This window comes from Myxine glutinosa, chromosome 9 (assembly GCF_964187855.1).
Source record: "Myxine glutinosa chromosome 9, kmMyxGlut1.1, whole genome shotgun sequence".
NCBI classification, from domain to species: domain Eukaryota; kingdom Metazoa; phylum Chordata; class Myxini; order Myxiniformes; family Myxinidae; genus Myxine; species Myxine glutinosa.
Window position 1 is genome coordinate 111,739,546 of NC_136269.1, and position 14,406 is coordinate 111,753,951.

Genomic DNA, 14,406 nt, shown 5'->3' on the forward strand with positions numbered 1-14,406 from the left:
TGTAATTAATATAGCCAGACATGCACAGATAGAGGCTGATTTTAGTGAGGATTAAAGCAAAGTTTCAATTACATCTCATGCAGCCTTCAAACCACAACCTTACACAATGTGCTCATATCAACACCTCCTTCCTTTGTCCCAATAACACATTTAGTGACCTGGAGCATTCCTCCAGGACACCACCTCCAAATTCACATTAGAGCCCCTCAACCCAATCTCATCAACAAACAACAACATGACACTCCTTTCTCCGCCCCAGATGCCTAAGCCCAAACCATTAACCCAACCCCACCCAGCATCAATGTCTCACCAAACCCGTAGAGCCAATGATGTTGGGTGGTCCAGGAGAACCACGGATACGAGCCAGCAGCTGGCCGGGTGGATGCAAGTATTTGCAGCGATCTCTTGAGCACCGGCCTTTCACGTGGTCCATGCACACCGTCACGGTGTTGTCTCCTGGCTCCACGGGTACCGAATCAGGGGGGTGTGCATAACGGCACTCGCCGTCACCACGAGAGCAAGCGCCACGTAGGAATTCACGGCACACCTAAGGAGATGTCCGGATGGCATAGGAGGTGGAAACGATATAAACTGACGTACAATCAAAAAACCGCGTAAAACAAACAAAACGGTGCAAAAACAGATATTGAATCGACATAGTTTTTTTTTGTATACAGAATCGAGGCTCGTGTAAAAGCGAACACATTGAACATGAAAACATGCACAGACACATAAAACATGAAATGAAGGGAGCGGCAGACAAGAGAGGGAGAGAGAGGGAAGCACACAAGCACAACAACAGAAGAATGCAGAAGTATGCTGAAGAGTTTACCAAAAGTATGCAGCTGCATTCTTATCGTGCTTGTTGATACAGCTTGATCAACTGAATACGCATCTTCCCAATTACAACCATTTAATTTAAATGTCCGCAAATATATGGTGACAACACCAGAGTCCACATACATTATGTATGTGTATGTATATATATATATGAAAAGGGGTAGAGAAAGCAAGGAAGTACAGTTAATTTGATCTCTCTCTGATTGCCATACTCCTCACAGAGTGTCGGTGCCACCACAACAGCTTCCTGAAGCAAGGGTTATACTGGGTGGTTTGCCATTGCCTTCCCAGCAATAGTTATGACAGGAATTTGGAATTTGCTCAGGGTGCCGGCGATAGCTCACCTACTCTTCACCAAGGACACCGTGGGATCTTTAACGTCCACCAACTAATACCAGCAGCCGGGATGTCCGTTTAACGTCCATCCAAGGGACGGCACACATATTGATGATTCACCTTGCCTGTAAACCACCTGGATGACAGTTTATAGCTAGGTCGGAATTCAAACCCAGGCTAGGCAGCTTAGAGGCCAGTATGCGTTTCCGCCCCTCTCTTTCTGCTGTTCCTTTTGTTCTTTTGCGTCCTGATCCATTTTGTGTTCTAGCTTTTCCACGCGCCTCGACTTTGTATAGATACAAAAAAAGAAAAGGATGAACCTCTATGCGATCTGAGCGACTGGTCTTGAGGACAGCAGGGGTGGAGGTTGACAACGTGGTTGTGGGTGTGAGGCCGCCGGTACCGGAAGAGCCAGCGAAGAGAACCGTGCTCGGCATAGCTAGATCAGCAGCCGGTATGGCACCAAGAGGGTGGGAGAATTGTGAAGCCCATGAAGGATGATAGGGTGATATTTGCAGCATCTGCAAAACACAAGTACACACAATAATCATGAACACATCACATGCCCTATAGCAAAAAAGGGTGAGAAGCATTCAAAATTGCATTGCATTTGTATTTCTTGTCTATTTCCTCCTCTTTTAGTTTTCATGAGACTGTAAGAGCTGGAAGACGATGTATACCAAGCACAAATACAAAAAGAAAATAGAAGGAACTACAAAACAAAATTTGCACATGGCAAAGCACATCATGGAATACAAGCTACACTATAGCCTCATGTCGTAATCGGGGAAGTCCAAGACAAATGGACCAGTGGTCGACACTCCCACTATCTCTGACTTTGCTGTAATTTGGCAGGCGAGGTTGTTTTTGCACTGAACATTCCTGTGCAAATTTCAGCCCAAATTGATCCATGGGATCCAGAGATTTATGTCTCTAACCTCGATTCAGATTCTGCAACTGGCTCAGACGGCATAAGTGCACGTGTCCTAAAAACCTGCGCTGCTGCTCTTGCTCATCCTCTTTCTGCTCTGTTCACTCGGTCATTCCCTCTGGGTCAGTTTCCATCTGCCTAGTTAGCCAACATCACTGCAATGCAAAAACATAGTGCAAAAACGGATCCCACAATCTATATAATAATAGCGTAAGGACTCGACTTTGTTATCCCTTTTACGCCGCACCCAGTGACCCGATGCCCACGGCACTAATGGATTTACGATCTACGAACCGCGCTCTTTGTTTATCACGTACAGCCATACTCGAAAAATCTGAATTAGCCGACGTTGGGGCCCAAAAGCATCCGATTAACTGCCGATACGACGCCATCTTACGACGCCATCGCATTGGCGTCTGCTGGGCGAAGGCGAAGCAGGCCGTCCGCTGATTGGACAGGCGAAGGCGAAAGCAAGCCGTCCACTGAGTGGACAATCCTGAGCATGCATTTGTGCCGGTGTCGGCGATCGTTGTTCATATACGCACTCTTCATTCTCATCTTTCTTCCTAACTCTTACTCGGACAAGCAAATCCCTATGCCATCCATAATGGTACACTCTATCCAGACACCACATCCTCCCTTCCGTGGATGTTCCACGGGTTTCGGCTAGTATACAATGGATCAGAGAACAGATTAAAAACGACAAAAACGGATCCTCCAAAATGGATCAAAAATGGAGTAATTACAGGCCTATTAGCTTGCTTCCAATATTATAAGCCACATCATGGAATATATCATTGCAGTTGACATCAAATCCTTCCTTTTCTCCAAAGGCCTGATCTCTGGTCACTCTGGTCACCTTGGATATAATGGCTTCTACTCTTCCAACAATGGATGGAAGCCCTCAATGCCAGAAATGCAATCAGGGCCATCTCTCTGGACATATCTTGAGCATTTGATACAGTCTGGCACGGCACATTGATCCCCAAACACTCTCCTTATGGCATCCAAGGCCACCTCCTCTAAAAAAACACTGACTTCCTATACTCTCGCTACAGGGACGGAGAGGAGTAGCGACCCCCTGTCTATACCACACACTTACTTGTGTGTACCTGCCATAGAAAGGCAATATGATGGCAAACATGCCATCGTTTCCCGAGGAGACTCGACATCATCCTACACTCTCAAAGTCAGCGTGTCGCTCTTAATTGGAATCTTTTAACTCTTCTCCCTGTTAAGGCTGGAGTGCCCCAAAGCAGTGTCTTGGGCCTAGTCTTGTTCCTTATCTTTTCAGCAATTATCTCTCGACTCCATAGAAAATCCTGCCTGTCTTTGCTAATGATTCCACCCTCTGCCATATCATTTCTCTTCCTTCAGACAGGCCAGCAGCAGTCTGTTCCCTCTCTGAAGACATTGATAGAATCAGGAACTGGTCCAATACTTGGAATATATCTTTCAACCCTGATACATCCCACACACACAAAACCTGTCTCTCCAAAAAGACTGTCTGGCGAGCCCACCCATCTACTTCCTAAACAAACCACTTGAAGAGGAGGTCACTCAAACTTTTGGGCTTCACCATCAGCAATGATCTTTCTTGAGCAAACCATATTTCCAAGATGGCCTCTAAAGCCAGATGCTGACTGGGCAGCCTTGTAATGTCTTTTCTTGGCCATTCTGAACTTTGTACAACCCAACCCATAAGGCCTTCATTCACAGCTTGATGAATTATTGCTCTCCCTTTTGTGCTGCCACCGCTGCATCACACCTTTCCCTTCTTAATGCTGTTGAAAGCAAGGCCCCAAAATCATTGGGATCTCCCGCATCAAAGCTGAGGGTCTGGTCCTGTTACTCTCACATCACAGATAGGTTGATGGCCTTTCTGTATTCTACCGCCTCCCTCTACCCTCTCTATGCTCTGTCCCTCCCAGGTTTCTGCAGGGTGCACTTGGTCTGCCAGTGACCCTCTTCTTGGTAAACTCCCAAAATCCAGGCTCACCGCTCACCTCCACTCATTTGCTCCTCTTTTCTCACCTGTGGAACCAACTTCCACAGTCTGTTCAGTTCCATTCTTCCCTCCAAGATTTCATGACAGCTGTTCACTACCCTGAGTGATACCTGAGTGATTCACTGAGTGATACACTACACTACCCAGGTCATCCATACTCATGATTTCTACTCTGCCAAATTACCCCCATTCCCAAGTACTGCACTCCTTTTTTGCAGGTTAATGTGATTTTCCCCCTCTCCCTCACCACTTTTCATCTGTTAGTTGTCAGTGAGTTTATTCATTTTCGATTTCATCCTCACTTTCCCCTTCCTCTTCTTACTGTGTTTTATTCAGCTTGTGAGCAGCTTGTTCACCCTCCACGCTTGCTTGTGCCCTCCCCCACCACACTCTGACTTTGCTGTTGGTGTTTCCCCCTTTCCGTTTTGTTCCCTTCTCTCTCTAGCTCTTTGAGGAGCCTCAATAATGTATACAGAAATTAATTAATTAATGGGACGAGGTAAAATAACGCCTGGAAAATATTTGCGTCCACATGCCTGGATTCATCAGAACTCCCCCCCTTCCTACCATCCCTCACTTCCTTCCCCTTCTGCCTTTATTTTCTACTTTTTTCCATTATTGCCACTACTATTTGTTTCCAACGTGTCCATGCGGGGTTTTTTCATTTATCAGGCTGCTCCCCTTTCACCCCTCACCACTCACAATGTAAACCTGTTGTCCTCTGTCCTTGACTCTTCTGTGACCCCAGACTTCTGCACAAAAAATGTTTGATATTCTTTGTTCAACCCCCTACCACTACCATCCCATGTCTGTCAGGGAATCCTCTCAAGAAGGTAATCAGCAAGTATTTGTTTGTAGTAGAAAAATACTACAGAATTAATATACTATCTGATTCATCAAGATAACTAGATAAAACTGGAGAGTTTATAGAACACGATACACCCACGTAGTGATCCAGTATAAAATTAAATTTCAATACAATAATGATTTTAAAGTTCGTTTAACAAATCCGGAAGTTTAACACTAGTAGAGCAGTCTTATACAGTACACACCACCTTTATACACCACCCTATAGCACATGTCCAAGTACTGCAAAACTGGAGGTTCTTGGAAGTATTGTGATTTGTGTTCTATGGTGTTCAAGTTTATAATTCAATTTAAATAAAATAAACATGTTAAAAGTCGTATAAATAAATTAATTCGGGAATTTACCACCGTTGATGCAGCATCTATTACATCACCCCATCTAATAAGTTACATTATGTATTCATGCCTGTTGTTTGTGTCCTTTATGATGTCCTTAAAAACAGGAAGTTTCCTGTTTGGAATAATTTTCAATTTCATTGGACAGCCAGGCAGACAGGCAGAGTAAAACATAATCTCACTCCCCTCTGCGCATGTGCGATCGGGACAAATTCAGACAAATTACTCTGAAAAGGCAGATTTGTCTTCCGATTCATGTTCTCATTCGTGTTCAAAATATAACATTTAATTTAAATAAGTTGTTCCTCGATCATAAACTGAGGAGACGGCCAGACATAAAACAATTGCCTAACCCCACTTTCTGCTTCACGTGCACAGGGCAATAAAGAATCCACAGCTACATATGTCATGTAGTACTGTTTTTGTGCATCCGAGTATCCATTGTCTTTGCAGCATTCCATTTTGTTTTTTTCGTACTCACACATTCATTTAATAGCTAACAACCAAACAATATCCATATTCTGCGGAATACGTGTGCTGCCTATTCAGGCATGAGACTAGTTTGAGTTCAAGCGTCACACGCAGTATCTTCCGTTCCACATTCTTCTCCAAAATAGCTTAACGTATAATAACATAACATAATAACATAAATATCTCAATGCAGTGACCACTCAATTATATCCTGTTGCATAATGTCTGTATTGATCAGATATATCTGTGAAAACACACCACCACTTAGTCCCACCTGAAAAAATGCAGGTGTTGGTCACAAAGAGCTTTGCTCAATACTCAGTCCATCACATTGTGAACACCCTATCATTTAAAAAACGAGCCGGCACAGGCAATTCTAATCACATAACACCCATAAGAAGCAGTGCACAATTGCCAGTGGCACGCCATTTGGAGATTGGAAAAAATACTTACCATGGGTTGGTACTGGGTTGGTGAGATGACAGTGGAGCCCTGGAGTTGAGACAGTGCCATAGCATTCTTTTGCTGAATCAGGTTGTTTCTGCCATTGATCTCCAGCTGTGTCTTAAGGTGTGGTGGAGGGTGCAGATACTTGCAGTTTTCCCTTGTGCAACGGCCCTTATTTTTGTGGAAATATGAAAGTAAATTTTAATGAACAACCAAACTATGACAAAGTTCTTTAAAAAAAAAAAATCACTAAAACATGCAACTAAATTAAACACTAAACATGCAACAGTTAATGAAAGATCTCAAAGCATTTGGCAAATACACTGGTTGGCAGAGTTTAAGTTGCAGAGTGGTCCAAGTACTACAACACCTGATAGGAAATAACATTTTCAGTTTGGTATGTCTCTTGCCAGGTGTTATATTCATGAGGTTTGCTTGCATTGTGAGTAAAAACAGTAAAACATGCATTAAAACATGCATATACTGTATATACATACATACATATACATACATACATACATACATACACATTGCCTTCAGAGAGTATTCACACACCCTATGACTTTTTCACATTTTGTTGTGTTACAGCCTGAACTTAAAATGGATTAAATTGAGATTTTATGTCACTGATCTACACATAATATCACATAATGTCAAAGTAGAATTTTTTTTAAAGAAATTTTTACATAGTAATTAAAAATGCAAAGCCGAAATGTCTTGAGTCAATAAGTATTCAACTGCTTTGCTATGATACTCCAAATTGAGCTCAGGTGTATCGAATTTCCTTTGATCATCCTTGAGATGTTTTTGCAACTTGATTGGAGTCCATCTGTGGCCAATTCAATTGATTGGACATGATTTAGAAGGAAACACACCTTTCTATATAAGGTCATACAGTTGACAGTGCATGTCTGAGTAGAAACTCGACCATGAAGTCCAAGGAACCATCCGTAGAACTCCGAGATATAATTTTCAAGACATAGATCTGGGGTAGGGTATAAAACAATTTCTAGAGTTGAATGTTTCCAAGAGCACAGTGAGTTCCATCTTTAGGGAATGGAAAAATATGGATTTACCCAGACTCTTCCTAGACCTGGTTGTCCGACCAAACTGAGCAACCGGGCAAAAATGACCTTGGCTCAAGAACCCAATGGCTCAAGGATGTGAACAATAATCCAATGGCTCAAGGAGGTGACCAAGAACCCAATGGCTCAAGGAGGTGACCAAGAACCCAATGGCTCAAGGAGGTGACCAAGAACCCAATGGCTCAAGGAGGTGACCAAGAACCCAATGGCTTAAGGAGGTGACCAAGAACCCAATGGCTCAAGGAGGTGACCAAGAACCCAATGGCTCAAGGATGTGACCAATAACCCAATGGCTCAAGGAGGTGACCAAGAACCCGATGGCTCAAGGGGGTGACCAAGAACCCAATGCCCACTCCAACAGAACTACAGAGTTCCTTGGCTATGATGGGAGAACCAGCCGGAAAGACAACTATAACATGCAACTAACTCATCACAAATCTGCAGCACTTCACAAATCTAGGCTTTATGGGAGAGTGGGCGGATGGAAGCCACTCCCGAAAAAAAGGCACATGACAACACGCTTGGATTTTGCAAAAAGGCACGTGAAAGACTCAGAGCATGAGGCAAAAGATACTGTGGTCTGATGAGAAGAAAATTGAACTATTTGGCCAGAATGCAAAGCTCTATGTCTGGCGGAAACAGAGCACAGATCACCCATCTAACACCATCCTTTCCGTGAAGCATGGTGACTCACTTTGTTGATACAATAATGCGTAGAACGTTGATGCAAGTCAGGAGGTGCAAAGTGGTGGCACTGCTTTTGAGCCAAGAGCATGGATAGTATAAGAAGTGATGGAGGTTGTGAAAGGAAAAGATACAATAATGCGTAGAACGTTGATGCAATTCAGGAGGTGCAAAGTGGTGGCACTGCTTTTGAGCCAAGAGCATGTTTAGTATAAGAAGTGATAGAGGTTGTGAAAGGAAAAGAGGACAACAAATAATTGTGTGATAGAAGAAGGGGCAGAGGGTAGCAGAAATGTCACCAACTGCATTGTTAAAAGGAAGAAAAAGAAGACAACGAAAAATAGGAATAAGAGGATAACATGGAGAAGAACAGCACCTTTTTGCCTTTTCCCCATTACCTAGTAAAAAGAGACATGCGAAGCGTGAGCTGTTGTTTAATTTTAATACGGGCATTAGGAGAGACTGGTGTCAGTAAGTAAAAGGAAAGACTAGAACATCAAAGAAAGAGTTGAGTAAAAGAAAGGAGGTCGAGCAGAGCACGTGGAGTAGTGTGGCTTATATATACGAGAACAAAGAGGAACAGACCCATAAGTATTTATATAAAACACAGAACAAACAACCCTACAACCCCCAACAGGTGGGGTAAACATTGAAACGAAAAGACGAGACAATTCCGGACGATATTTGCATTTCTAGAGGTTGATGTGGTGCAGTGCAGAGCACGTTCATTCTCAGATGATAAACCAGAAGCTTCTTCAAGAAAAAGAAGCTAAATATTAGACAAAGTGGTATCAGTGGATGTGTAGTTTCCCAAGTCTTTGCTGACTTTTCTTCTTCTCAACAGAGGTGAACAAGACATACGGACCACACTGTGCAGATGCATCACAAACAAAGATTGATCCCGAAGCAAAATAAGGAAAATGTTAGGTGGATTACTCAAGCGTTTTTACCCACGCCAGAGGATAGGGTATTGCATGTGGGTCTGGTTGATTGTTGTCTGTCTATCTGCACAGAACGTGAGTACGTCTATTAATTACACAATATTGAAACGTGAGTAAGTCCATTAATTACAAAGCATTGGAATGCGAGTAAATCTGTTAATTACATACTATTGAGTATTGGAACGTGAATACGTCTATGAATTACATACTATTGGAATATGAGTACGTCGATTAAATACGTACAATTGAAACGTGAGACTTCCAATAAATATGTACAATTGGAATGTGAGTATGACTATTAAATTTAAATACGTACAATTAGAACGTGAGAACACACAGAAATTACATACTATTGTAACTGAGCACTTCTACAAATTCCGTATTACTGAAATGCGAGTACGTCTATTAATTACATACCATTGGAAGACAAAAGACAAATATATACAGTACAAATACAAAATATCTTGCATAAATACAGAACAAATAAAGTACATACACACACACACATATGTATGTATATATATATATATATATATATATATATATATATATATATATATATATATATATATATATATATATATATATACTGTATTTGTTCTGCTTTCTGGGCACATTTTGAAGAACGAAACCTGCAACAGACAACGAAGTTTATTATTGTTCTTTGGTGCAAAACAAACCCTCTCGGAAGAGGGTCAGAAAGCAGTATTCAGGATTGCAAAGCAGATAGCGAAAGAGAGGTGTGATGTGATGGGGGTGAGTTGCTTGAAGGATGAAGTGGGACAAATCGTTGTCGACCCAGATGGAACTAAAGGAAGATGGAAAAGATATATGGAAATGCTGTTGAATACAGAGAATGAATGGGATGGCAACATAGAGAGTAACCCAGTTTTAGGACCGGCAGAGAAGATAACTGAGAAGGAAGTTGAGGAAGCGATAAAAGCAATGAAGGGTAGAAAAGCGTGAGGGCCGACGGGAGTTGTGGGAGATATGTTGAAGGCAGCAGGAAGTTGGGGTGTGAAGAGAATGACAGAGATCTGTAATCTGGTGGTGAAAGAAGGCCGCATTCCAGTGGATTGGGAACTGAGTACCCTCGTCCCTCTATACAAGGGGAAAGGTGACCCTCTGGAGTGTGGCTCGTATCGAGCGATAAAGTTATTGGAGCATGGAATGAAGGTATTGGAAAGGGTGTTGGAGAGGAGGATAAGGAAGAAAGTGAAGATCGACAAAATGCAGTTTGGATTTATGCCAGGAAGAGGAACGACAGACGCGCTTTTCATTGTGAGGCAGTTGCAGGAGGAGGAAGAAGTTGTTTCTTGGGTTTGTTGATCTGGAGAAAGCATTCGATAGGGGTCCACGCAAAGTATTGACATGGGCATTGAGGAAGTTAGGAGTGGAGGAATGGTTGATCAGAGTAGTGATGGCAATGTACAAAAGAGCGCGTACAGCTGTAAGGACGAAGGACGGGAACAGTGGTGAGTTTGAGGTGAAGGTGGGAGTGCATCAGGGGTCGGTACTAAGTCCACTACTATTTGTAGCTGTGATGGAGGTGCTGGCTCAGAACGTAAAGGAGGGTTTACCGTGGGAGTTGTTGTATGCAGATGATCTGGTGTTGATTGCGGAAAGTATGGATGGACTGAAGGAAAAGATGAACAAGTGGAAGGAATGTATGGCGACAAAAGGTCTGAAGGTGAATATCGGAAAGACGAAGGTGATGGCAAGTGGTAAAGCATGTGGTGAGATGGAAAGAACTGGGAAGTGGCCCTGTGCTGTGTGTAGGAACTCCATTCAATGTACAATGTGCGCTGAGTAGGTTCATCAAAAATGTAGTGGTCTGAGAGGGTCATTAACCAGTGTGGCAGCTACATTCAAATGTAAGGTGTGCACAGAGGGAGCTGCAGATTTTTTTATTTTTTTTTGTATACAAGATCGAGGCTCGTGAAAGAGCTAACATTAATCACACAAAAAGACAAACCGACACACAAAACACAAAAAACAAGGGGAGCGGCAGACAAGATGGGGAGAGAGGCGGAAGGACACAAACACAACATTTGAGAGCAGGGACATCGGGAGGACTTGGGGGGAGGTGAGAGAGGAATAAAACATATGAACACTGCAAGGACTCTGGGGTGAATTACCGGGGGTAGAAAATATCAAGGTTTTCGATGGGGGAAGATAAGAGATGGTGGTGAACAGCTGTTTTAAAGACCTGGAGGGAGGAGTGGGATTGAAGTGGGGGAGTTGGGGAGTTTGTTCCAGAGGCGGGAGAAAAGGGGAATGAAAGAGTGAAGGTGAGCAGAGAGCCTAGACTTTGGCAGTTTAGGCAGCTTTGAGAAGGAGGTGGGAGGAGGGAGAATTTGGGAGGGATGGTTGGGGGGGAGATTTGAATGGGAGGGGCAAGGGGGGAGTTTAGAAAGTGGATGATTAATGAAAGATGAACATATATAACAAATTGGGTTTGTTGTGATTTTCAAGTTAGCGATTCGTTTAAGAACGATGGAGGAGGGATGGAATGAATGAGAATTTAGAGCATGGAGTGATTTGGAATCATAAGAGATTGAATATTTTTTTGAAATGGAATGAGTTGAAGAGGAAATTGAAAGGAGCCTTTTAAATAAGAAGAAAAACAGCGTGTTGTAATAAACCACTGAATAAAACACTGAAGGGGATAGTTGAAACATATTTAAACAGAACTGTGAAGAACAATCTTATATTCACAAAAATACCAATGGGGAGAGGAAGCCTAGAGCGACGACCACGAGTCACTTGAACAGGGCAAAAGGTGGAAGGCAAGGGGAAAATGGGGGCGGGGCGAGACAGCGCACATGGGCAGAGGCAAAATCACACGAGGAGAAAGGGAAATAAAAGTTTTTTTTTGTTTGTTTTTTTGTTTGTTTTTGGGGGGGTGTGGGGGTTACAACGTTAGACAAATAGTAGATGTTTGGTGAAGCTTGGTGGAGAAGGGGAAATCAAAAAAGCTAGCAAAACAGCGAAGGAAGGAACAACCTTGGACGGGGGAAGCCTGAGGCTGCAAGGCCTTGCTCGCGACGCAGCAAACAAATGATTAATTTATGAAAGATAAACACCGAGAAACTTCCAAGGGGGACACTATAAGTTCACACACCGAACGATAAATACAGTTTCGACAAAATACAATTGTGAACAGACTTAACTTTGAAAAACGTGGAGACCGTGTGGACCGTCGAAAACCCCTGCCACCGTCTCCAAGATCTCGCGAGATCCCTCAATGTTGAGTTGGATCTTGGAGACGGCGTGAAGCTGGAAGGTGTGAAAACATTTTGCTACCTCGGAGACATGCTGAATGGAGAAGGTGGATCAGACTCGGCAACGGTTGCTAGAGTGAGATGTGCATGGAAGAAGTTTCGGGAACTGAGTGGCGTGCTGATGATGAGGGGAGTGTCGTTGAAGCTGAAGGGAAGGGTGTATGCTGCATGTGTGAGAAGTGTTGTGATTTATGGGAGCGAGACATGGGTAATGAACGTAGAGCAGCAACGAAGGTTGGAAAGGGTGGAAATGCGAATGGTTCGACGGATGTGCGGAGTATCGTTGAGAGAGAGGAAGACAAATGATGAATTGCGAAAGATGATGGGAATAGAGCCTGTGATTGATGCTGTGAAGAGGAACAGGTTGAGATGGTTTGGTCATATGTTGAGGAAGGATGAAAGTGACTGGTTGAGAAGAGTGATGGAAATGAATGTAGAAGGAAGTAGAGGACGGGGAAGACCGAGAAAGACTTGGCTAAAGATGGTGGAAGAAGAAATGCGGTCAAGGGGATTAACAAGGAGAGATGCAGAAAATAGGGCAAAATGGAGAAGATTGTCATGGGGACCGCAAGGCTAACCCCCGCTTTAGTAGGGAAAATGGCCTTTAAAATGCATGTTGTTGTTGTTGTTGTTGGTGCAAAACAACATGATTACTCGTTAATGGATGTGACCGCTTCAACACACACAGGCATCTCGTGATACACAACAGGATGAGGTGCATCACGTGATATGGATCGGGGTGAGCTTCGCTCACTGTGCTGCACGCGTTTGTCTTTGCATTAGTTCAGTTCATTGTGATTTAGACGCCCTAATATGACGGAGGATATCGTGAGACAGAAAATTTGCGCTGTACGCTTGAATTCTGTATCTGGAAATTCGGCTGAAGTTCACAGACAACTTGTCAAAGAATGTGGCACCGACGCAATTGACAGAAGAACCATCGGCGGAATAAACAAGCAGTTTGATGAAACCAACAGCATTCTTCTAAAACAGTCACCAAGTAGACCTCGTACTGTTCGAACTGAGGAAAGCAAAGCGGTAATTCAACAACTCGACAGTAACACACAATTATCAACACGTCGTTTATCAAACGTCACCAACATAAGCCGATCATCGATTCGAAGAATACGAAAAGACCTTAATGTGAAACCATATATACCCAGAATAATTCACCAACTATCTGAGGATGATTTTGACAGGCACGTTGAGGCATGTGAGACATGCTTGGGGTAATGGATATGGACAATGATTTGCAGAACAGGATCTTGTAGTCAGATGAATCCAAGTTTACTTTATCTGGTTCTGTGAATCGTCATAACAGCGTGATATGGGCAGGAGGCAACCCACGATTTACTGTTGAGCACAACGTCCAGTATCAAGCTCGTGTGTCCGTCTGGGCAGGCATTTCTTCTGGAGGCATTGTTGGACCAATATTTTTCGAACAAAATGTGAATGCTACAAATTACCTTCTCATGTTGAGCAGCATGTATTTCCACTCAATGATGGCCAAATGTGGTTCATGCATGATGGTGCGCCTGCTCATTATGCTGCCAGTGTACGCCAGGCCCTTGATTTGAACTTTACAGACAAATGGATTGGCCATCGTGGTCCGGTTGAATGGCCGCCACACAGCCTTGTGATTTAGCACCCTGTGATTTTTTCCTTTTGATTGGTTTTTAGTTTTTCCTTTTGTGATTATACATATATATATATACAGACTTGGATTTTAATATGGAATTCTTTTTTTTTTTCTTGACTTGTGTTTACTTTCTGAACTCACTATATCAATCTGGTGAGTTTATTTTACCCTTCGGTGATGTCTTTGTTGAAAGAACCATGTCACTGATTGTCTTTCGCAGCAAGAAGTCAATAACAGGATTATATCACAGGTGGTGTGACAAAATGTAAGGACAGGTACATTTGACGATTGGCTTCACAATCGGGTATATAAGGGTTGTTGCGTTCTGTATTAGTGGAAAACAACTGCTGCACGTCTACAAAAGTTAGTGCCGCTTCCTCTGGAGATGGTCCGTCAACTTGACAATGCTGTTTGTCATGGAGTGGTGGCTTTATGAAATTCTGGCATGAAACAGCGTGCTATTGCTCGGCAGTATGGCATCACTCAATGTCAGGTGTCAAAGATCCTGAAACGAAATGCTCAGAGGGGTGTCCCTAC

The 14,406-nt window shown here is 43.1% G+C and overlaps 1 protein-coding gene across 21 annotated transcripts in view; it reads right to left on the bottom strand.

Moving 5' to 3' along the window:
* LOC137435080 (muscleblind-like protein 1) overlaps positions 1-14,406 on the bottom strand; it is a 93,018-nt gene that overhangs the window by 6,125 nt on the left and 72,487 nt on the right. For all 21 annotated transcript variants that reach the window (XM_078784695.1, XM_078784683.1, XM_078784693.1 and 18 more), the window contains 3 exons: positions 6,243-6,407; positions 1,497-1,697; positions 311-547 (listed from right to left, as the gene is read on the bottom strand). In XM_078784695.1, coding sequence (XP_078640821.1) covers positions 311-547; positions 1,497-1,697; positions 6,243-6,407 — 603 coding nt within the window. The remainder of the gene's footprint in view (positions 1-310; positions 548-1,496; positions 1,698-6,242; positions 6,408-14,406) is intronic.